The 24,832-nt window shown below is 41.1% G+C and overlaps 1 protein-coding gene across 1 annotated transcript; it reads left to right on the top strand.

The window, feature by feature from the left end:
- Positions 1–1,046: 1,046 nt before the first annotated feature.
- On the top strand, positions 1,047–23,144 carry tinagl1 (tubulointerstitial nephritis antigen-like 1). Its single transcript, XM_031729377.2, has 12 exons — positions 1,047–1,576; positions 4,003–4,322; positions 6,105–6,171; positions 11,248–11,340; positions 11,420–11,534; positions 13,959–14,085; positions 14,292–14,442; positions 14,527–14,713; positions 15,633–15,678; positions 16,443–16,566; positions 19,355–19,400; positions 20,007–23,144. The coding sequence occupies exons 2-12, from the start codon at positions 4,010–4,012 to the stop codon at positions 20,172–20,174; spliced, it is 1,437 nt and encodes a 478-aa protein (XP_031585237.1). The 5' UTR covers positions 1,047–1,576; positions 4,003–4,009; the 3' UTR covers positions 20,175–23,144.
- Positions 23,145–24,832: the final 1,688 nt, after the last annotated feature.

The following is a 24,832-nucleotide window of genomic DNA, read 5'->3' on the forward strand; positions in this document are numbered from 1 at the left end:
TGCCACTTGCAGATGTACTGACCTCCTTAGGGAGGTCAGGGCTCTCCTATTATCACAGAAAACTTTGCACATGCCACTGCTGTAGTTTTAATTATATCAGCCCCAAACCCTTCAAAAATGGCCCGGAGCCCTAAGTAGTTACCTGCCAAATCTGGCAGCAAGCAGCGACTCTGTAGCTAACAGGTAATCATTATTATCATCATCATTATTATTAGTAGGAGTTGTTATTGTAGTAATAGAAGGTTCTTTGATTTTTCTTTTCTTTTACTTATTAAATGGGAAACAATTGTTTGTTTTATGGATATTTTTCAGTAATAAAGCATTTTTTTTCATTTGTTTTTCTAAATATTCTACAAGTTGATGAATGAAAAGCAAAGCAGTGCCTTTGTGTGTTCAGTGTTTTCTTTCATTTTCTGAGGCAGCCTCACCCACCCTGTCCAACACCATGTGGTGTCAGTTATTGATTCAGCTTTTAGCTTATTGATCAGCCCAAAACTGGTCAGCTGGGTCTTTCTGGGCCACCGCCACACTTCAGTAAAACCTTATTCAGCTTTCTTCTGCAGAAGCATTTATGTCATTTATGTACTTTCATAAACTTAAGGAAAGCTGACTTTCAGCACATTGGTTACCAAATTTAGAAGAGGGTTAAACATTTGGTTCCAGCTGATATTCTCTGTCATTCACTCACTGTAGCTGTGTAATGTGTCCTGTTTGTGTTCACTGCTCAGGAAACCACACAATATTGAGATTTAAGAAAATAAAGTCAAACTTGTTTTTTTATAGACATGAACTTCATTTGTTTAATAAATCAAATTCCTTCACTGAAATTATTTTGTTTGGAAAGAGGGAGATGTTACAAAACAAGAGGCTGATGATGCAAACAGATTCATCATCTTACAAAAAAACTAAACAAAAAAACATCCGCAATATTTCTCACATTCCGACAATGCGTACCAAAACCTGACCTCCGGAGACTCATCTGTAACTTTCTAGAAGGAGGGAGGTTTCCCTCTGGCTCCATAATTTCGTGGCTGATAGGTGGAGCTACTCAACCTGCGGCCGCTAGGGGACGTGCAATGGCGTCCACCTCAAGTGGATTTGGCCCTGTGTGGGGAAAAGTCGCAGATAAAGAAGGGGGAAGTCATGGCTACTGATAGCGACAGTGGGAAGAAAATTTGAGAGAAGCAGTGACGTGAACAGAGATGTGCCCGAGTGCAAGCCAGTTCACTGTGCAGGCTCCAGTCTGATAAGAAGAGGAAAAGCATGCAGAGATAGTCAACCTGTGGGAGTCAAAGGGAAAGGCAAAAGTGCGTGTGAGCTGCTGAGGGAGAGGCAGTGAAGCAGGGGACAAGCCAGAGGCTGGAGGGGGGAGTGGTTACGCTTGCTTGTTGCCTGTATATAGAGAAGACCGAGACTGTCAGAGCAGATCCTGTGAGAGAGTGAGGAACAGAGAAAAGGAGGCTGACCTTTACCTAAACTCTCTCTACCTGTGAGGGACTTCCTGAGCAGCACACCAGCAGTAAAAAAGCTGTTTCTTACTGGATTAAAAAAACCAGGATTTCTCTCTAAACTCAAGGTAACAGCAGTTTCTGTTTCTCTGCATTTTTCAGCAGCAGCTCTCTGTTAGACCCCAGGCAGGTGCAGCCTGAGCGTCACAGTCTGGCTTACACTATTATCAAGTTACTTTAAACAGAAGAAGAGGAAACTTTTAAGCTCTCTTTCAGAGGATTGTCATCACTTTCCATGTTCTTAGTCTTTCTGTGTATAATTACTTAGATTTATTGCAGAGCATTGGTAAGTCAAGCCTTTGCTGTTACGACATATTTATCTTCAGGGTGTGTTGGGCACATTAGAGCTACATTAATATCAACGGAAGGCTGTTTTGTCTCTCTTTTTTTTTTTTAATGGAGGGTTGTTGGGTTCAGGTGGAGTGGCCGCTCCAGACACCAGTAATCTCTTCACTCACCTGTTGAGGTGCAGTCCTCACTGGACACCTGTAAGGTGTTATACACGATCCAACCCACTCCCCCTTAAAAATCGAGCTTGGTGTTTTTCAGTTTTTAGTTTTTTCAAACAGTTGAGCAGAGAATAGTCGAGGACTGTGTAACACAGGAAAAATGGTGCTGAGAGGGCTTTTATAGCGACACACTGAAGAATGAATTATCTGCTGGGTGTTGCAGCAATATGTCAAAGTTCAACCTTGGGAAAGAAGTGATCGAGTCACGTGTGTAGGCAGCTGAAAGTTTGTTTCACCTTAATTACAGTTCAAGATTTGGCCCTTGTTTTTATGTTTGTTGTTGTTGTTGTTGTTGTTGTTTTAAAATATCCCTAGCCTTGGAGGTTCTTTTGCTTCGTTGCTGAAAAGTTTGTATGAGTTACTTCCACCACAAATCACTGGATGATAGGTTTTAATTTCTTGTTCATTAGCAGTGAAGCATAAAAATGAAAAATATGTTGATGCATTAATGTATTTATGGTTTATATTGTTTGCATAAAAAAAAAGAAAAAAAAAAGTGCTGCTGTGGAATGAAATTAGTGCTCAGATTTATGAACTCGAATGTGGTCCTGAAGCTGCTGACACTGACCTGCATGTCTCATCTGCCACTGTGTTATGTGTCCATGCACTATAGTGTGTGTGTGTTAGAAAGTGAGCGGGTAACCCTTACTGAGGGTTCATCTGTCCTGTAGCTGAAGTGGAGGATCAGTAGCTTGGCTACAGCTGTCTGGAGCCCTGATGGACCATATGCCATCTGTGACATTACTGAAAGCTTTAAGATCTTTTTCTCAGGATCGTATGATTGAAATATTGGGCGTTAACAGGATATTTTACACAGTAATATGGACTAAATCTATAAATACTGTCTCATTTAAGTAAGCAATTGAGCAAAATATTTTCTTATAGCTTAACAATCTAATCTAATTTGTGTAAAGAAGCTACAGATAATAAAGAAGAGCTTCTGAAGGCAGCTGCATTATGCTCTCTGCAGAAGTTTTTTAGCTTTAGCTTGACCTAAAGATGTCACCAGCATGACGAGCAGACTGGCTGGTGTTTTATTGCATTGCTGCTCAAAGTCTACCACAACAAAACACTTGTGTAAAGGACAAGACCTGCCCATCCCACGCTGCCATATGTTACTGTGTATATGTGGGTGTGGTGTGTGTGTGTGTGTGTGTATGCACCAAGTAAAGGCACAGTCATGCAGAAAACAGCAGAGCAAAGGCCTTTTCCAGAGCTGTGCTTTATGTGCACAGGGTCCATTGTGCCCAGAGATCTGATTGGATAATTAATGATGCTGTTTATGTAAGCAGCGGGGGCAAGCCCTCCTCTTGGTTCGACCCTGCAGAGACTCCCCTATCCAGTGACCTGAGACCAACACAAACAAAAAACAATGCACGGGATTGTTTGACCTTTAATAATCCCGAGACCTTGAGCAGGGACAAACAGACTAAACGTGGGCATTGAAGGTATTACATGTGCATATACACATGTCAGAGAACCTGCCCATCATGCACCGTTCAACATATTTGATAACATAATCTTTGCCACTGAGATGATGTTTTCCATCACGCTGTGTGTATTTTCATATTTAGCTGCTGTTTGTCTTGGCGGTTTAAAAGGAAAGTTGAGGAAATAAATAGACAATCTCCAAGGATCTCATGGGTTTCTATTTAAACCATGTGCTGCCAAGTCCATTTAAACTTTTCTCCTGTGCGTGTGTCTGTGTGTGTGTGTGTGTGTGTGTGTGCGTGCATGTGTGTGTGCATCATTGTTTATATGAACTGCTCAGAAGTTGGCAGCAGTAATGCCCAATTACTCTGCTGCACTCTGCTGCTCTTCCCCCTGCAGAGTGGAGCATTTGAAGTGTGTCTTCTTGAGAAAAGTGGCTATCACAGGCCTGTGATTGTCTGTTATAACGAGCATCATGCAGAGGTATGCCTTGGATAACACTGCCTTTATCCACAACTCTTAAATTTTAAATTTCTGCCCACTCCCTGTTGCAGGTTTATCATGAAGCTCATCCTCTTGACTGTGACTACTGTGACTGTGCTACTCCTGGTGGTGGGAGAAGGCACTGCAGACAGAATCCTTTCCAGAAGGACCAAGAGGGACCTTGCCAGTCCACTCCATGTTGGCGGCATCAGAGACCCGTTTGGCTCCTACTGCCAGAGAAGAGGAGGCTGCTGTCCTGGCAGAGACGATCTGTGCACCGTGCCGTACCTGGACACAATCTGCTACTGTGACCTGTTCTGCAACCGCACTGTGTCCGACTGCTGCCCCGACTTCTGGGGTCACTGTCTTGGCGTGCAGCCACCTTTCATTGGTATGTGAAGGTGCAAATGCGTTTATGGGGGCATCAGAAAGTGTTGCAGCCATGTGTGTGAGTGTGTGGGCATGTCTTTGTTAGTTAAACTCTGTCAGAGAGCTGCAGGAAACCCCTCTGACAAGCACCACGCTGGGCCACAATGGAAAGCAGCGTGACACCCCTAATATGCTGAAAATGGATTAGAATTGCATACCTGCTTTCATGTTAACCTTCTTTTAAAAGCTTCAGCTTGTTACTGCATTTGTATGAAGTGATCATACCAATGTTTCTTAAGAAACTTTTGATCTTTCTAATGTCTCTTCTCTGTGTGATTAATCACAGAGTGGGAGGGTAAACAACAGTATTAATATAACAGATGTAACAATAATAATGATGATGATAATAATGATAATAATAATAATAATAATAATAATGATAATAGAGGAAAGTCAAATTATATTTCATCAAACATAATAATTATCTGTACGTTCCCTGTCCCTTAAATCATCTACACATAGCATCTAATTGTATTGCAGATTAAACTCCTGTTCATTCACCTGTGTTACTGGTTGGCTGACTACATTTGGACTCCCCTCACAGTTCTAGCACCATCCTCTCTGCCGAAGTGTGAAATGTGCCAGCAAAGGCAAAGGGCTACCTGAGAGCAGCGTAGGGAACAGTAGGCTTCTTATTAACCACGACGGTGGGAGGAGGGGTGTGTAGAGGGATGAATGGAGGTCAGGAGAAAGAATGTGGGGTATGCGGCCACACAATGGGTACAGGACTACAAAGTTAGAGAGGTCGATGCAGGTATGTGGGCCGTGCTCGATAAGGTTTGGCACTCAGGAGGTCCGACGTACAAGCATGTGCACGCAAGCATGTTTGATCACACAGTCAGCGTGGAGGGAAGCCACTGAAAGACACACTGTTACGATCGGTCTTTCCTCTTAACTGCTACTGTGTTTTTCACTCGGTCTGCGCTGAAGGAATGCTATACGAAAAATGTCACGGTAACCATTACATATGTTCAGTCTGCACACATTCCTTCTGTATTAATGTGTAACTTGCCATTTGCTGAAGCTCTGCAGTAATTTGAATTACGATAGACCGGGTGAGACAGCTGTGAGAGCATCAGTCATAGATCACACTGTCGGCTCGGGGCCTCGCACCAGAGGCCGGGAAAACTTGCTCACACTGTAAATTCTCAGCCAGATTATGCCTTAAATTCCACATGGAGTCCCCACTGACAGCATCTTCCACTTTAGGTAAGCTTGTCACCAAAACACCAACGTTCTAACAGTCGAGTAAGATGGGCCACTTTTGGGGTTGTGACAGCGCAGGGTATGCAACTCCCAAATTTCGTAAAATTTTTGATGTTTAATTATAGATGGAAGTGGGGGGTTTCCACGCTATCTCAGAAGAGTTGGTGCAGTGGCGCGTAAGCTGGTTAAAGCATGACGAGAGCCCGGGAAGCCTGGGAAGGCAGGAAAGAAGCTAACGCCACATTCCTACACTGGATTACTGGCTTAGAGCTCCTTAGACCTCACATATTCTGTGTGTTACTGCTAAGACTAGTTGCTGTTAACTTTTACTGCGGTTGCAAGTGAAGGAATGTGGTTACTGTGTTATTAATATCAAGTGTGTATGTGTGCTTTTAAGCCTCCATGTACAGTATGTGTCTCATTTGTGTCTCTGTGATTGAGACTGTGCGTAGTTTTGTTGAGATTAGCGGTAGGATCTTTATTGTTTAGCCACATCAAACCTGCGTATATTAAATTGCCACTCTTTGTCTTTTCTCAGGCACCTGTGAAAGAAATGGAAACACGTTCTTGACGGGGCAAACATACAAAGAAAATTGCAATTTATGGTATGTACACCCCGCCTTTTCCATGCATTCTTTCTGCCTTTTAAATCAAGGGTTTTCCCTTTAATTGCCCCCTAAAGTATCTTTAAGTTTGAACATTTTCAGGTTCCCAGTTTTTTTTAACCTGTGTAAACACTACACATTATATAAAATATGCATGTAATATTTTTTTTATCATTTGGAGGGGAATTTTTTTTTTTTTTTTTATGGATTTGGCTTTACAAAAGCTGCAAAATCTGTCTTTACCATCAAGTTTCTCTGAGTCCCTCTCTGACGTGCAGCGCTTGGTATTCCTAAAAGCTGTGGGGATTTGCACAGTTTAAAATGAAGCTGTAGGTTGCAAAATGTGCCTTTGCACAGCATGTGTTTCTAACTATGCTGGTGGCTTTGTGGAGTAATGTTCATTATTCATTTTTATATCCTTGTTTTGAGTGAAAATCTTTCGCTGATCACATGATCCTTACTCACATATGAGCTTTAGTCACCTGCACCTGAAACTCTGTCTGCCTCCTCCTGCCCAGCTCTGTGTGCATCATTTTGTTGAGTTTTTTTAAATGCCCGTATGAAATGCGCCGGTATAGATAAGATAAGATGAAAGGTAAGCCGTGTTAGTTTTAGGGCTCTGGTCCAAATAAGAGAAATGACTTTAGGCCTAAAAAATGAAATATCTCAGCTCATTATGATTTTTTGTTTAGAGATCATTTCCACCTTAGGATTCCTTGTAATAACTTCTGGTGATTCTCCATCACACCTCCATCATAAACTGTATATAAAAGATGGATGTAGCCTCTGCGGCTGAAATGTGAATCCGTGTTTTAACGCTGCATTCTGTCTAATGGCCAGCAGGGGGTGACTGCTCTGGCTGCAAATAGAACCCCAGTTGTAGAGATGTCTGTCTTGTTGTTTAACTTCAGATTTTACTCTCAATCCCTCGCTTAAAGTGTTACTTGATACCAAATGCAGTTTATTTTGTAAATTTTAGTCCCCTCTGGAGGAAAATAGAAGAAAAAGCAGGGTATTTTTAGGCTACTTGGTCTATTGACACCTCTCAATCAAACTAAAGGATGTCATGGTGTTCATCTTTTGTATACAGTCTACAAACCACACCTGCTAAGCACTCCGTTACACACTCAAAAATTACTTATGCCCAAAATGCTGACTTTAAATAATTTGATAACGTGTAAATTTCCCATGTAACTTTGTTACATGATGCACAGAAGATAATTAGCTTGATTGCTATAGCTGAGTGTATACCAAGCATTTTTTCCCTTAATGATTAATTATTTGAATAAATAAACCTTTGATTTTATATATTTGAGTTGCATTTTACTCAAAATCATTGCTTCATGTCTATGAGGACAAAGATTTTTTGAGGAGTAGATCCTTGTTTTCAAACTTACTACTGCCTGTCCTCCAAAGGCTTTTCTGTTATTATAAATTATAGGATAGCCTAGTGGTAAGCTTAGACAGCCCTTATGCAAATTATTTTTCTCCCTTGGGAAGAAGAGAAGTTTGCATTTGCCTTTCTAAGTGACCTGATAGACTGAAACAGTTTTCCAGTTAAGTTTTTGAGTCTACTTTAATAGAGATAGAAAACCACTCTGCTTTAATACATTATAATAAACTCTGTACACTGTAATACAGCTCTCTGTAATTGACTCCTTGAGTAAATCTCCTTGACAGTCCTGTATTATTTTTCCAATTCACTGTGTTTCTAATTCACTTTACTACCCTGACATGAAGTCAGGAGCTTCTACAAAGAGCATTGTGGATTAACTCTAAGTGACAGCAAAGTATCTCTGTCTGAGTGATCTTCAGCACCCTGAGGGGAACAGAGTCTGTGTGTGACGGCTGCCATTTTTCTGCATGATAGAAGCTGCAGTCAAGGAGCTGTGTAGTAGTTCCCAAGAGTGTGGAGGGAGGTTAAGTGAGTGAAGGCAGGAGCAGCGGAAATTGAATTCCGCACCTGTCCTCCACGCCGGTTTCTCACGTCTGTGTCAGTTGTTGCTCTTTAAAGTCTGTGTGTGTGTGTGTGTGTGTGTGTGTGTGTGTGTGTGTGTGTGTGTGTGTGTGTGTGTGTGTGCTTGTGTATCAATCTTATCACGGCAGCAATTAGGAAGGAATACAGTTGATGGAAGTTGATAAAGGGCGGGGGTCCCATTTTTATCTTGAGGAAAGACTTGTGGAGGTTGAGCAAACCCACATTGCACGGTTGTTTAAAAATAGCCTCTGGTGTTCCAGTTCCCAAAAACCAGCATTAATGTGCTAACTCCCCCGTTCACTGTGAAAACAAGCGAGTCTCGGTATCATGTGCTCTCACACGTGCTTATCAAACCAATACACACAAGAGTTTGAAAATTTACGCCACAACTTTGGCTGGGACGGATACGCGCGGACATGCTTCTCCTACTCCCACTCCCTCCACTTATTAAAATGCGTGTCCTTCCAGCTCTTTCAGAAAACGGCTCTCGCCCTTTTCCCCCTCCCGAGGCTCTCATTAGCAGCGCCCCTGCATTCTCTTATCTGTACCGCCTGTGTTTCTTTGCTGATTTGAACAGAAAAGGGAAACTGTTCTAATTACTAACTGGTTTAACAGCTGCACGTAATGCACTTTTGCTTTGACATCAGCACCACAATCAGTATAAACATCATCTGTCTGTGCAGCACAAAATTAATCATCCGCAGATTGCTTTTTAAAAAGTGTCGTGTATTCAGCCTGCGCTTATATTTACTGTTGTGAGTGTTAACGTATAATACAGTATGTGTCAGCTTTTCTATGGGATTTCTAGCTAATCTGGTTATTTACAGATCTGCTGGCATCCCGATAACTTGTTATCTGTCCCGAAAGATCTGAACCTCGGCGACCTCTCCTTTCAAAGATGGTCTCTGGGGTAGCAGCCTGAAGGAGCAGTTGATCTCTAATTTGATTTGGCAGCTGCTTTCGTCTGTTGGCTCATTATGTCAGATGGGACAACAGCCAATGCCAGCATAGACTTTCTAAGTTTATTTATTTGCTCAGATGGCGTAGATGCATCGTATCTGCAGACACACACACACAAACATGGCTCTGCTCCGACTGATCTGGAAGCATCAATGGCCAGATATGGTGAGATACTACACGTTGTGTTGTCTAGCTGTTATCCATGCTCTCTCAGGCGAGTAGATCTTAAATGGGGAGTGTGACGGGGAATGTTAAATATGTCCTCAGATTCCTCATATTTTATATTCAGTCCCACTCTGTCCCTCAATCTCCATAAATCAAGCCTATCCCTGTGTGTTTATCGCAGACCTACTGGCACTGTGCTGCTGCATGCCTCTATTCCTGCTGGAGGGTGGAAGAGGTGAAAGGTCGCAGTTGCTTTGAACCAATCAAAAGCCATCAGATGGTCCCTGTAGGATGCTGAGCAGAAACACACTGGCGTAACCTTTTAATGTAACATGAACGTGGCACATGTGTCCCAGCAGGAAAGTGAGCCATTTGAGAGGGGAATACCGTCTGCAGGTTTCTGTGTGACTGAAGAGGTCAAATTCCTCTTCAGTCACACACATCGCATTTGTTTAGTAATGGTCCTGGGTAGTAAAACATTTCATGCACAATTCATGCTAGCTACATAATTATCTGAGAAACACCCCTGTTATTGTTTGGCTCACATCCTCAACACTGCTGCTGATCATGTGACTGTTAAAGACAAAAATATAGTCACTTTACACACACACTCATTCTTCTTTCTGTTTCAATTTGACTTTAAGATCACAATGTTTCACTTCTGTTGACTTTACTTACAGCCCTCTGTCTTGTTTCACCGTGTCTTATCACCTAATTACCTGTCTGTCTCATACGCTTCCGCTGTTCCCTGCCAGACTGTATTTGAGCTCTCAGCAGTTGAACTTTAGCTGCTTTATCTTTATGTTCCTGGTTTTGTTTTTATGTATATGTCACCTAGGTTTAAATTAAGTGTCTAGATTTTACCGTCTACTCATGTGGATCCGTCTGTTTAAAATTGCGCAGACAGTTTATAGTTTTAGCACATTTGATGTATTTTTAAAACTGAGTTTGTCACAAGAACAAAAATACAAGCAAGCTCAATGTGTCGTATGATACACAGCTATTTATAGCATGTTTAAAAACAAGGTTTGCACAAAGCAGGCAATGGTTTAAAGACATGTAAAGTGTGTTTAATATTAATAATTTGCAATAATACATTTATCAGTGAAAATCTGCTATACATTTGAGAATGCATTTCTTTTTCGTGCTTTTCTATGTTTCATAGGGAAATATGAAGTTGTTTTTTCCATTTCATTTATGCAGGATTTGTGTGTGTGTGGGGGGGGGGTTCTGTTTAAAATAATAATCTGAAACATGTCATGTGCATGAAAATATATTAGAAATAGCTAAAACATCCACTGGTGCATACTGGATGTACAAGTAAAAAGATAACACTGAACAGATCCACTCTGCATTATCTCAGCTTTGAGGCAAGTGATTGAAGCGATAACCCAGTGACGGATACTGCTGACTGAGGTATGATTGGGGTGGAGGGGAGCACACATACAGGAGGGCTACCTGTGCATTGGAAATTGTCAACTATAATACGCGTGATAGCGATGGGAACTGCTTGTATATGTTTGGGTTTTTTTTTTTTTTTTTAAAGCCTTTCCATTCTGATGTTGTATTACCACACACAAACACACAAAGGCACACTTCTCGGCAGTGAGTCATCAGAAAGTAAATCCTCTGTTTCTGAGCATCTCCAAAGTAAACATCTGTGTGTCATCTTTAATATCCTGCTCACTTATTTTCCATTTTGCCGAATAAAAATGGATCTGCATTCTGCAGCCTTAAAAGGTCGAATAATCTAAGCTTTTCATTTTTAACCATCCCACTCCATAATTTCTCCAGCCTTTTCCGGCTGCTAACATTCTTCTTTCAATTTATGTCTTATTTGGGAAATCGACCCAGCCTCTGCTCACTTGCCTTTGTTTAATAGACTTTAGTGACTGTAGCATAAAAATACACATTTTTACAGGCACTTGTAGTTTCTTTGAATGTCCCCTACTAACTGTTTTTGTCTCCTGTAGTACATGTGGGACTTCTGGACGTTGGGAGTGTGAGCAGAACGCCTGTCTGATTGAGCCGGACATTATCCAAGCCGTCAACAGAGGAAACTATGGGTAAGAAACAAATAAATATGGACACGTTGTTTGTAGTTAAAAACACATGTGATTTCTGCCTCTTTCATATTGTTTTCAGGTGGAAGGCAGCTAACTACAGTGAGTTGTATGGCATGACTTTGAACGAAGGCATCCGCTACCGACTGGGCACACAAAGACCATCAAGAACAGTCATGAACATGAATGAGATTCAGGTACAGGACTCTTCGTTCATTAAATCATTAAATCATCAAATCATCGTTAGAAAAATAAATATATGGGTGAACTTTCTAAAGGCTCAGATACAAAACTTCACTGATTGGACTCCTTATTTAAATCTCTCACCTGTAGTCTGGCTCTTGTCCTGCCTCTCTCTGCCCTTTCTTCTTTTTCCTCTCTCCTCCAATTAGTTGCAGCAGATTTCCGCCCCTCCCTGAGCCTGGTTCTGCCAGAGGTTTCTTCCTGTTAAAAGGGAGTTTTTCCTTCCCACTTTCACCAGATGCTTGCTCATAGAAGGTTGTGTGATTGCTGGGATTTCTTTCTAATATTGTAGGATCTTTACTTTGCAATATAAAACACATTGAGCTGTTGGCTGAGTTTTACATAAAATTAAATTAAATTCACTTAGGTGTCCTTGATATATCCCTACAGGAATTTTAAGAATATAACTGTAACTTCTTAAACTCTGACTTTCCACTTAAAAACGACAAAAGGCATAACATACGGATAACATATCATTAATCTCCTGATTCCACTAACACTATAACTATGGAGAGAAAACCAAAATGATGTCTTTAGATATTTTCAGAATTGTACGGTGGAGTGATTTGATAACCAAGTGGTTAGCGTGCATACTCAGGTTCCCTGAGCAGTGAATCGTTGGATTACCGGTTGGCTGGACCATATATTCCATGTCTTTATTCACTCATGAATACCAGGAAAAAAGTAAAATAGAGATTTACGTTCATGGGAAAGAATATTCCTAATATTTGGCAACAGAAAAGATTGGTATTTTATACATTGTTTGCTAATTTTTGTATTTAAACACAGACATTTGAAATATTACATAGAAATAGTTTTTAAAATCAGAGTGTATGAAATTTGATCAACGCTGAATTTAAAGAACTATCGTTTCTATTCTGTAGTCATGATAGGAACATATGCTGAATTAGTCACAAACTCCGTTTCCCACTTGTGTGAGTGTATGACATAAAGAGCTGGGATGTGGGTGGAAGCAGGAAGTTTTACAGACAGGTGAGAATAAAAAGAAAAAGTTACTCATATCTTTACTTTTCTTTTTTTCTTCTTTTTTTTACAAGCTCTTGCACGCTTGAAACTTATTACAAACAAGTGAGCACTGATCAAAACCTGCTTCACTTAACTGTGGTGGCCTGCTGGTATGTAACGGCCTCTCTGTTTGGAGACCTCAGCCTGCTCTGTCTTTGTTTACATTTTACCCAGAAAGATTACATAAGACGCAACCAAAACATCACATAGAGAAGATGGAAAGGATGGTGGCTGCCTCGAGAATAAAGACAAGACTTCCTCTTGGGTCTGCGCCTCCCCACTTTGCCCTGCATGGGGAGGCGCAGGGCAAAGTGGGGAGGCGCAGACCCAAGACTTCCTCTTGGGTCTGCGCCTCCCTACTTTGCCCTGCGTGCATCCATCCCTCCTTGAAATTTTGTAACACCCCCTACTCCTTCCGCTGTCAGCGTGTCAGATCACAGCCCATTCACAAAACTCTCACTCTCTCCCCTTTCCTGTTGTTTCTGCGTACTGGTGTCAAACGCACGCAATGCAGCATTTTGATGGCTTCGGATCAGGTGCTTTTTGCACTTTGACCTGCCAGAGCTCCAAATCTCTGAGCAGCAGCACATTCCTTAGTGATGTATCAGGTGGCCGTCTGTGCTCTGAATACTTCACCATTAAGCAGTGGAATGCACCACGGGCAGCCAGAGTCTTTGTCAGAGAGAAAGAGATGAAGCTAGCTGTAGTGTATGTTCATCACATAATACCAGGAGATATGAAGAGAGCATCCGACAATAGGTGGCGATTAAATGATGGAGCATCTTTGAGTGAAAGCGCTCTATCAGGGAGACAGTTACACTCTATAACAGAAGTTTATCATCATGATGAAACCCTAATATAACCAAAGAGACTCGTTGTTTCGCAAAGAGGATTGGCTTCAGAGGGTCCTGTCTATTCTGCAACGTCAGAAATGGATTCTGGTTCAAATGGTTGTAAAGAAATCTTTTTATGTGGCGTTTGATTAGCAGACTTATGTAATCTGCCCATGATCCAAGCTTGTATTACAAAGCTGCCCACAAGTATTTTAATTGCAGCCTTCAGTTTGTGTTCTGCTGTGGCCAGTTACACTACACTACCTGACACCACATTCAAACAACCCGTGCTGCTGCACGTAAATGTTAGGCTGTTTTTAAATACCGTTTCCTTTCTTTTCCCTATAACTTCATGTCAGACATCTTGGACTGTCAGTTGGTAATAATGACTGCTTTTACTGAGAAATATAAATGTTTTCTTTGTGGGTTGCTCTCCTGTGAAAGAGTAACAGTCATTAAACTTGATGCAAAAAAAATGGAGCTGAAGCAAGAACGAACAAACTTCTTTCTTTCTCGCAGATGAACATGGATCCTCAGACCGACAATCTGCCGCCCTACTTCAATTCAGCAGAGAAGTGGCCGGGGAAGATTCACGAACCGCTCGATCAGGGCAACTGCGCTGCTTCCTGGGCCTTCTCAACAGCAGGTGCTGTCTTAGGGAAAATGACATCTGTAGGGTTAATGGGGGAACTGTAGAGAAATATCCTTAAAATGTGTCACATGCAAGCGTGCATGAAAACTAGGAAATAGAAGTTCTTTAGTTCTCAAGTTTCTTCTTGTGAAGTGAAGTTTCCACCATGAAACTGTATAATTTTATTTTCATGTTTATGCGTTTGCTTCTGTTGCCACCAGCTGTGGCATCAGACAGAATCTCCATCCAGTCCATGGGCCACATGACTCCTCGGCTATCTCCCCAAAATCTTATTTCCTGTGACACACGCAACCAGGGAGGCTGTGCCGGAGGACGCATAGATGGAGCCTGGTGGTATCTTCGGCGTAGGGGGTAAGCCCTCCTTCATCCCAGACAAAGTTATTACTGCTCGTGAATGAATGATGAGTGACTTGCATCTTCCCATCCCTCCCTCAGAGTTGTGACAGAAGACTGTTACCCATATCAACCTCCCCACCAAACGCCGGCAGAGGTGGGTCGCTGCATGATGCAGAGCCGCTCAGTTGGACGAGGGAAGAGGCAAGCCACGCAGCGATGCCCCAACACGCAAAACTACCACAACGACATCTACCAGTCCACGCCACCCTACAGGCTCTCATCCAATGTAAGCGAAAGAAAGTGTACACAAAAACATCCACTCTCATTCACAAAACTACACTGATCAGCCATGGTGTGCCTGGCTCACCTGGGAATGAGTCTGAGATTGTAGAAGGGCAGTGGGGTGTGCTTTTTTTTTTTTTTTTTTTTTTGTACCTGCTTGTTTTCCATATTTCAGGAGGTAGGATTCAGGACTGAAGAGTTAGCTTTGTGTATAAAACTAAATTATAAACTATTCTAGTACGATGACTTAGAAAGGCTGTCCTTGAGAAACACCGCAGTGAGTGAATTACACCAATTTAAAGACAACACTCATTATCTGCTATCATTTCAGGACCAGCAGGTTAATCCGAAATGAGATTTCCTCTTCATATTAGTGTTTCTACTTGTCATCTGTTTATGCTCAGAGACAGAAGTGAGTTACATAAGCCCCCATCCTTCAGTCGAATAATAAAAACAGTAAAATATCTCTATTTTGGTTGCTAATATGGGTGGATGAATCTAAATCACTTCATGGAGACATTATCCCTGCCCTCTCTGCATCCCATGCACTAGTATCATGTAACATTTGCACAAACTGCCTCCCGAAGCAGTGTCTCCACGCTGCTGCATGGATCTTCTCCAATTCAGACAACCGCTGAGCAGCAGCCAACATGTGGTTTCCACCAGAAGCTATCCGTCAGGGCTAAGTGACGGCTAATGCTTCTCAAAATCATTACAGCCTGTTGTTCCTGTCTCTTGATAGCCTGTGAAGTCAATAAGCCAAGCATTAAGACCAAGGGGCCCTGCTGAACTCAATCTTGTTATCTGACTTTTAACTTCCAGGGGGTTGTTTTTATCCTCTCCGTTTCACTGACATGTAATGATCATTGTGTCTGTCTCACTCTCCTTTGCCTATAAATCGTTCTCTCTATCGTCTCACTTAGGAAAAGGAGATTATGAAGGAGATTATGGATAATGGCCCCGTGCAAGGTAACGCGATGCCTTTCTGTGTGTGTACGTCTTCCTCAAATATGCTTGTATTTTACTGTCAACATTGCTCCCACGTGGGTGTGACTTTTCACAAATTAAAACACACACAGCTTGAAGTATCTGACCTAGGCTGATGTCATATTTAACCCTTTCATCTTAATTTTGACCAGAGTTTTAACTCTGACCCCAGTCACCCCGTCAGAAACGAGCGGCCTCCGCGGCTTGCTAGGGTTGATCTGACTTTGCTATATTAGCGCGGCTAGCTGCCTGGAGCCCATCTGGACCTCTGTCAAGTACACTTGAATAAAGGAGTCACGTGTCGTAGGATGTGTGCATGTGTGTATGGGAGCATGTGCCAGCTTATTGTTCAACAGTCCAGGCAGGAAGAGTTTTGAGAAAGTCGTGAAGAGCTGCATGAGTGTGTTTGGTCCTTTGTGTGTGTCTGCTGAAAAGAGTGAAAGTCTACATTATATTCTCAACCAGGGGACACTGCATCTAGTGCCGATAAAGCTTTAAAAACTTTCTTCTTTTATCCATAAACAGCTGCTGGAATAAGAAAGTCACACATAGCTTCCATGTGCAGCTTACACTGACACACGCACACAAACCAGCTCTGATGTTTGGGTGTGTGACTCAGGGGGGAAATCAGAATTTGTTTGGCGAAATTGCTTAATAGTTTTGGGAAATGGCTAATCAAAATGTGTGTGTGCACTCATGCAGGTTATTTCCGCCTTCTAATTCTCCGTGCTTGTTTGTTCTTGCAGCTATTATGGAGGTCCACGAGGACTTCTTTGTCTATAAGACTGGGATCTACAAACACACAGATGTCAGTTTCACTAAACCACCGCAATACCGCAAACATGGCACACACTCAGTCAGGATCACCGGGTAAGTTGCCAGAATACCGAGACAATCCAAAACATTTCATATTTTTGCCCCCGTTTAGTGAACCATCATGCTTTGTCACAATGTGGCTCTGAGACATGCTTATACAGACCTGATTGGGCTTAAAATAAACTCACCAGGTTTTAATTTTAATTATCTATTTTTTTTTCTTTACCTGACTCCTGTCTAGACAAAAGCTTTCACCTTTTCTACATCTTTAACCAGAGTGTGTCTGGTTTAACTGTTGCTACATGCTTAGCAGTGGCCCTATCTCTTCAGAAGTTGTTTAATAAGGATGAATCAGGGTTTTAATTGAGTCCTTGTTGGTACTGGGTTTGATTCAAAGCTCCACTTGCACGTGTGTTTGCACACAGCCAGCTGTCTGCTTGTGAATAAGCGTTCCCTCCCTTCCAGACTATTGCTCTCGGAGACACACCTTGGCTCCACTCCTTCATCTGCCCCAGACAGTCCCCCCTGCCCCCCCATCTAGTCACTTTAACAACCGCAAATATGCAGGCAGGTAGACGGCTGACGCACCTGGATTGCCTGCCCACACCCACTGCCGTGCATTTCTCTGGCTCTGTGATGTCTCCATCATCACTCTTCATCTGGCCATCAGACTGTCCCACTTCCTTTCTTTTACTCCTCTTAACACTTAAGCCAAAAATATTCCTCTTATCAGTTTAGACTCCAGACAGACTGATACTATTTTATGGTTTGTTTTATTAAATATTCTGACCTTTAAGATGAATAAACTGCTCTTTGCTTTTGAATATTTTACAGGCTGTAGTTTATCCAGCTGCCTTTGACATATGTCACTGATATATTTGGCACTCTCAAGGCTCAGTTTACATTTTTAAACTGTGACAGTGGTTCTGAGTAATTGGTGTTTGTTAACATTTGACTGTCAGAGATGGGCAGTAATTGGAACGTTGTCAGATCGATCCCCGGCTAATCCAGTTTCTATGTGAGATAATAAAACCCCAATTACCGGCTAATTCATCCAATGATGTGTGGGTGTGTATCATACTGTAGGTAAACATTTACCTGAGTGTCAAAAAAACAGCAAACATGCAAGTTCTGCATTATGACAGAAGCAACTTCTCTGATAAGGATAAAACAAAACTATTTACTCAAAGCTTTCACTGTCTGTAGTTTTTCTTTCATGCATAAGCATAAGCACATGTAGGATACCCCCCAAAAAAAAAAAAAAAAAAACAAATTCTGTCATCCTCCAACCTGTACTTAGCTTATTTAAATCCTATACAGTTTTCTCAGTTTTCTTCAAGCCTTCAAGTGCATTCGCGTTTTCTTATCACGCTCGTGTTAGAACCACACCCTCTGGAGTGTAATTACATCTCTGCAGCTTCATTGTCAGTAAACTGTGGAGGTATGCACAGTGTGAGATGATGGTGAGGATGAGGATTCAGCCTCCTTCTACAACTGCTGTGATTTCTGACTGCTTTGGATGTGGTTTGGCTGGATGTGGCTGTAGCTGCGGCGCAGGTTTAGGGATGGATGGAGGCTGTGGAAGGCACAGTGTTTTGAGCTCCAAACCTGCCAGCTTCAGTATGTTTACATAGGCTAAATCCCATAGCTGTGTATTCATTTAAGCCCAGGGCCTGGGAAAGTTTGTGGAGATAGCATTGAGGTCCACTGTGGCGGAAAGAGCATTGTCTGGGGTGCTGATCCTGACTGCACTGGACAGAGAGAGGGGGATCAGTGCCCGAGAGGAGAGGTCAGGGCTGGGATGAGGGGCGCTGGGCAAGGGCGGGGGTACATGGGCACAGCGGTATGCCCATCATTGTCCCCAAGTGAGCAAGTGAGTTGATTGGAAGACCGATAAGAGATCAGCAGTGGTCTGATTCTGTCTGCCTCTCTCTATACCAATAAGTATGCACACAAGTAAACATACGGGGTCACACACTTGTATACAGGTGTGAACAATGCTCACAAACACCAGCCAGGGTCTATTTTAGACGCTGGCTGGCACGTTGTATTTACACAGCTGATTTTAATGTGTCTGCTCCTGGTCAATGTGACGTTATAATCCACTTGGGAGAGTAGTGGCCTAATAAAGTCACTCGCTGAATGAAGCCTCGCACAGTTTGCCAGTGTTTTGGTGGCAGGCTACTGAGTTGGCAGGGCCTGAGGCCGTCCAGTGTATTTCCCAGCATTCCTTTACTTTATAAAAGATAACAACCGATTGGGGTCCGGGAGTCTATTGGGAAATGAAAGGCCGGGTGTGGAAAAACAGGATGGGAATCGACTTTAGGACTGTTTTGATCATGACAAGCAGAAACGGCAGGGGTTGGCAGCAGCTATGCTAAGACCAAAGTGTATGGCATGATGGGAATTTATGGACCTTTGCCAGGGTTTCCTGAGAACAAAGCCACAGCCACCGGAGAAGGTAAAGATAAAGTTCAGTGTGCCTGTGGGCTGCTCGTGTTTTGCTGTGTCGGTGCTCTGACGAAGCTGAGGTGCTGTTCCTCTTCCCTGTGACCTATGCCCGAGGAAGAGGGGAACTCCGTGTTTCTTTGTATTGGAATGATGTAGAAGTGCAACAAAATGATGTCCAGCTATAAATACTCAGGATGTTGTTAACAAGGGGAAAGTTTATTTTTTCCAACTTTTGAACCCTGCATATCTGCTTTTCACTGAGCATATCTGAGGCAAAGTAAAGCATGACTCGTCTTAAATCTTAAATTATTTTTTACAGCTCTAATAAGACGTAGCTATACTTTCATTTTAATGCGCTTTAATTCACTATCATCTCTGATCTGTGCACTAGGTGGGGAGAAGACAGAAATGTTGATGGAACATCAAGAAAATATTGGGTAAGTTTTCACTTTACACCTTCTTTACCAGTAGTTCAAGGTAGCCTATAGTGCTCATTTCCAGCTCCTTACTTTTGTTTTTTAGACTTAAAATAAAAATGAGTACTTTTAAATCTACTCTCTATCCTCCCACTCTAAAAGGCCACTGTTTTCTGATTGGCTGCTCCTCTCCTGGCTTCCACAAATTGAGTTTTTATAGTGTTTGCAAGTCCTCATCCCAGCTTGAAATGATCCTATAAGGATGTCTGTTTCAGGCTGATGTCAGCTCGACACAAGAGTAGAAAATGAGTTTCAAACTGAGCAGCAGGAAATAAGGAAAAGTGTAATAGGTCCCTTTTAAAAAGATTGACTGAAAAACCCTTCTGCTGTAGCACAGGCAATATGTTTTAATGATTAAACAGTTAAAACTTCTTTTTAATATGATTAAAGTTTACAAACAGTATCTTAATTACTATAAGTGGTTATTCGATATTAAATTAAAAAGTCTGTTGTAAAAAGCTGTTTTTTCCCCTCATTGGTGAGGTGTAGGGATTAGTAAATAAAACCTTTTGTCATCTTTAAAAGTTTTATTGTATTTTACAGTTAGTGTGATCTTATTTCCCCCAGATTGCCGCCAACTCCTGGGGAAAGAACTGGGGTGAAAACGGCTACTTCCGGATTGCTCGTGGGGAAAACGAGTGTGAGATTGAAACATTCGTGATCGGCGTGTGGGGCAGAATCTCAATGGAAGACATGCACAACCACCATCACCACCATCACCGCAGGCACATTTAAAGACACTGCAGATCTTAAAACCCTATTAAAACCTGTATTATTGTCCGAACTACAGTTGGTCTTTCTATGCAGCTGCGTCGCGGGCCATCGCATCCCCTTTACTGGCCATAAAGTGAGCCTTAGAGTCCTCTTTTTTTTTTTTTACACCTTAGTTTACTCTGGGGATCGATACAGAACCTTGTTCTCCACCCTCTGTAGCCTTTTAATAGAACGACTGTGTATCTCAAGATTCATGGCACCAAAAACTAAGACAAACTAAGCTAAAGTTCTTTTACTTTGCCTTGCAATCAGGCAACTCAGGTACCTACTGCTCCAAAGACCACACATCCCAGAATCCTCAGTATAATATCTGGTGAAGCATTATCATGTTATAGATGGGTGACGAAGGATGTGATCTTGTTTTTCTTCAGTTTTTTATAACTCAAAACCTGTAATAACCAGACAGGCTTGGAAAAGAGGGAATCTGAGAGCTAAAATATCAGACGTCAGACACCTTTAGAAAGACACACCCTTCTAAACCATGTAACTCAATAATATATCACTGATGACCTTCCTGACATTTACCTGTCAGCTAAACAGAGGCGTAGCTTGACCCGTTCTCTTGTTTTCAGAGAGGGCACTTGTAAAGAGTTAGTAGCTGGAGGCTATAGGGTTTCTCACACATTCCAGTAAAAAGGTAGAATCTGACACTGGAAACACAAGGTGACTTAAAAGTGTAAGATTACAAGGAAAGTCACAGTTACTCCTAAAACTATGAGATATTTTAAAGAAATATCAATGAAACAGGCACAATCCTGGCCCTTTAGTACGCTACTATCAAGTGCTTAATTCATCATTTATATATTCTTACTCCTCCTTATTATGTCATTTATAAATACAGATGTGTTAACACCATGCACAGATATCACTGCTAATAATAATCATAATCATACTCATGATCATATCATAATATATCTATTATATCTACTATATAAATGGTGAATCAAGCACTTTCTAATACCTTCCTAATCCTTAATAGTGTGACATTATTAAAAAGCGTGACCAAAATTCCAAGTTTTTGAGCTACTAAGTCAAACTTTGTGGATAATTTGTTTTTTGGGGGGTTTTTTTGTGGCAGAGATAAAATTAGGTTAAGTCTCTGTGACAGTTATTAAGATTTAAAAAGCCATGCTGCTTTCCCCAGTCCTAATATTTTACTAAATTAAAAACTGATGTCTGCTGAGTTTAAAGATTGTATTACCTTAAAAAAAACAGACACAAAAATTCTGAGTTGATCGCTGCAGAAGAAAATAGGAAGTATGTATAATGTTCTTAATGTACTCTGTTCTGTGTACACTGTTACAATTTGAGCTAAAGATGTTTTTCTTCTTTTGCTGCAGTTACATTTACATTTTTTCTTTAACTACTTGTTTTACAATGTACTGTATGTAGAAATTCTCTTAACCCACTCATGACTCTGTTGCTTTTCTTCTTCTGCATTCTTGAAACTGAACACGGCGAGGAGCTTGAGCGACGTGCGATAATGCTGCTAAAGGCCGGTCTGAGCTGCGCTGTTTGTGTTTAGCTTCATGCATCTGATAGGTAATAAACATATAAAGCCACTTCAGAGTAACACTGTAACACAGATTCAACAGATGAGCTGTATGACTTTATGTTCTCATTATTTTTTGTGACTTTTTTTTTTTTTTTTTATCGTTTTCTGCTGGAACTGTAAGATCAAACTGAGATAGCTCCATTTGAAATATATGCTTTTCTTTTCAGTTTCATTGTTATCATAGGCTCACTTGAAAAGCAAAGCACAGCGTGTTATTACCGCATGCCTGAAATTACACCCTGGTTTGCTTCAGTAACAATTTCAAAAGGATTTTTCATTTTTACATCGTCACGTCTTGTGATCTTTAAGGCCTTTCCATTGATTCCTTCAGGCGTGAACTGGCGGATGAATATAAAAGCAAAGAGAAATGTCTGGATGCTCAAGCAATGTGCAATGTGGTGGAGAGGGTAGAGATTAGCAGTCGATTGCATGTTCGTCATTCATTGTAAAAAACAAAAAAAAGAAAGAATCGTTGCTTTGCAGAAAGGATCAAGAGACATGAGGTGCACAGAAGGTTGACAGTAAATAAAAATACACCAAAAACAGTATGGAACTGGACTTCTTGTCCTGGAGTGGAAATGATTATGTCATTAACACAAAGAAGGATCAATCAAGTCTACATTTTTGCTTGTGGACAAATCCTTTACACGGAAGGAAGGATTGATTTAATAAAAGCCGCTAGCTGCTAAATTGTTATATATAGGTGTGTTGCAGTCCTGGCTACCTGTCAGTAACAGGTCTGTGTGAAAAGGTGCATATCAGTGGCTTGATTTAAACAAAAAAACAAACGAACATAAAAAGCAGAGAGAGCAGTGGGATTTGACCAAAGCTGGATTTATTTTTATTTTTCTGTTGACCAGAAACCTCCTATCATCATGCTCGTTTTCCTGCATTACGTTCACTTAGTGGTTCTTTGGATTAGTTGTTAGCTTTAACCAAAATGCAATAGATGACACTGAATATATAGAAAACATAAAATATTAAAAACTCTCTTATCACATGGAGATGTTCAAAAAGTTAACGTTGTGATTTTATTGATATATTATCAAGGTTCATATGGGACCAATTACAGTTGCAGAAGGTTCACTGCAAACTCCAAATATGTGCCACAGAAATTGATCTTACCTTTAACCAAAATGCTTTCTCCGATTACACGAGCAGCAGGCTTTCACTCAGAAAATGTGTATTTAGTGTAAAATCAACCATTTCATATTCACTGCTGTGTAGACTTTTATTTATACAAGTTGTTTAAATTATATAGTTTTTTCTTCTTTATTTGCCTGTGAAATGTTTCATTATTTCTTTGTCTCGTGTTGTCTGCTAAGTGAAATGCCGCATTAGTGTTCACTTGCATAATAAAGTCTTTCTAAAACCACGTCCATGTAACTTGCCCCTGAAATATGACAGTGTAACAAAAATAGATGCATTCAGGGACCGAGAAGCGATCAAAAACGCATCTCGTTTCATACTTACTGTGCACGCATGACTGTAAGCTGACGGTGAGAGTAATGAGTGAGCAGCAATAGCAGGAACCTGGCACAGGGTGTTTAGGATGAATCTCCGCACGATGTGGCGGGGTGGGACGAGGACAGTTTTTATAAGGTCGCGCTGTGTCAGCGTACTCTTCCATCTCTGAGGGCAATAACTATCAGTCGGTGGACGATCCGGTCAAAGAGAGGTTTGGCTCTTGCTCATGTGCTCCATCTTGTTTAATTTGAAGCCAAAATCCACAGAACATTTATAAAAAGATATTCAGAATAATATATGAATGTGTATTTTAATTTTTTTGTTATCTAAAAAGCTTTTTTGTAAAATGGCCCAATAATTTCAAACCAGAATGTCTGTTTATACTATATTTGTTTCACATGTTAATATAAAGTTGGACTGTTAGTTAGACAATCGCCATCATTAAAGAGACATGAACATTAATGAATCAATATTTCTGATCCAATAATCTAACGTATAAGATTTTGCATGAAACCTACATACATTTTGGGTACATGTAAAGTACATTTTGATCTCGACCTTCATGCTATTTTTCTTTTGATAGTATTATGACTTTTACTTAAGTAGAGGGTCTGAATGCTTCTTTCACCACTTAAAAAATGATGATTCAGTGCAGATAGACGTTTCAGGCTCTTGTGTAGTGTCACTTTTCATGTAATGTGGATAGACATTAATCTAAAATGTACTCAGTGTTTTGCATGCCACTTTTCTGCACTGCTTTTATTATTTTTTTTTATCAAATATTCTGATTACCTGTTGGACCCCCTTGCCTTGTTTTTGATGCCTCTTTGTGCCAAAAACAAAAAAAAAAACATCTTCAAAATCCCCCAACAGACTGAGAGCAAAAGGATGGTGTGTTTGATGTGAGAGAAATAACACGTCTGCAAAGTCAGATTTACTAGAGATGTTGTCACATAAATCATCAGGTTGTGTCAGTGAAACCTAAAACCTTCCAGGTGCTCTCAGTGACAGCAGCAAACATTTTACGAGCAGACACCTTAGAGGGGCGACCTCCCCTGCATTTTTGTGTTTCCACCATGTGTAGTTACCAGTTTAATAACCTTTTCATTTGATAATAAACCTCTCTTGATTCTGGTTACAAATGTTAACCTTAAATCTTAAATGTGTGTACAGATAGATGAATAAAAATATGTCAGTACCCTTTACTCTCTTACTTTGTTTCACTCTGCTGCTATAAAAAAGTCTCATTGCAGGACTGTATTAAATAAACATTGCAAGTCCTTAAAATAAAAACAAAAAAAAATTTCCAAGTCATACCACAGACTGTAAACCCTGACTCGGGTGAAAGCTTCACAGAGGGTTATGAAAGAATCTGGAGAAAAGCATACAATATTACAAAGCTTCTCTCTCTACAGCAGCCACGGGTGACCAAGTATGGAAACTTGGACCAAGGGATCTGTCCACCGACTGTTTACATTGCTCTCATTGTTTCTGCGTCATTGAGTAGCCAAGCATTCATTACCTGAACAGCTCCTGCTCTCTTCCTTTCAGCTGATTCGAGAAGTGGATGAGTACCAAGAAAAAGACGGAAGCAGTT

The sequence above is a fragment of the Oreochromis aureus genome, linkage group 22 (assembly GCF_013358895.1).
Source record: "Oreochromis aureus strain Israel breed Guangdong linkage group 22, ZZ_aureus, whole genome shotgun sequence".
In the NCBI taxonomy this organism is placed as follows: Eukaryota; Metazoa; Chordata; class Actinopteri; order Cichliformes; family Cichlidae; genus Oreochromis; species Oreochromis aureus.

Excerpts from the sequence above, each read along its gene's own strand:
- tinagl1 (XM_031729377.2), top strand. The coding sequence starts at position 4,010 with ATGAAGCTCATCCTCTTGACTGTGACTACTGTGACTGTGCTACTCCTG. Across the intron at positions 11,341-11,419 it reads GTCAACAGAGGAAACTATGG|GTGGAAGGCAGCTAACTACA; the intron begins GTAAGAAACAAA and ends TATTGTTTTCAG. Across the intron at positions 16,567-19,354 it reads CACTCAGTCAGGATCACCGG|GTGGGGAGAAGACAGAAATG; the intron begins GTAAGTTGCCAG and ends TCTGTGCACTAG.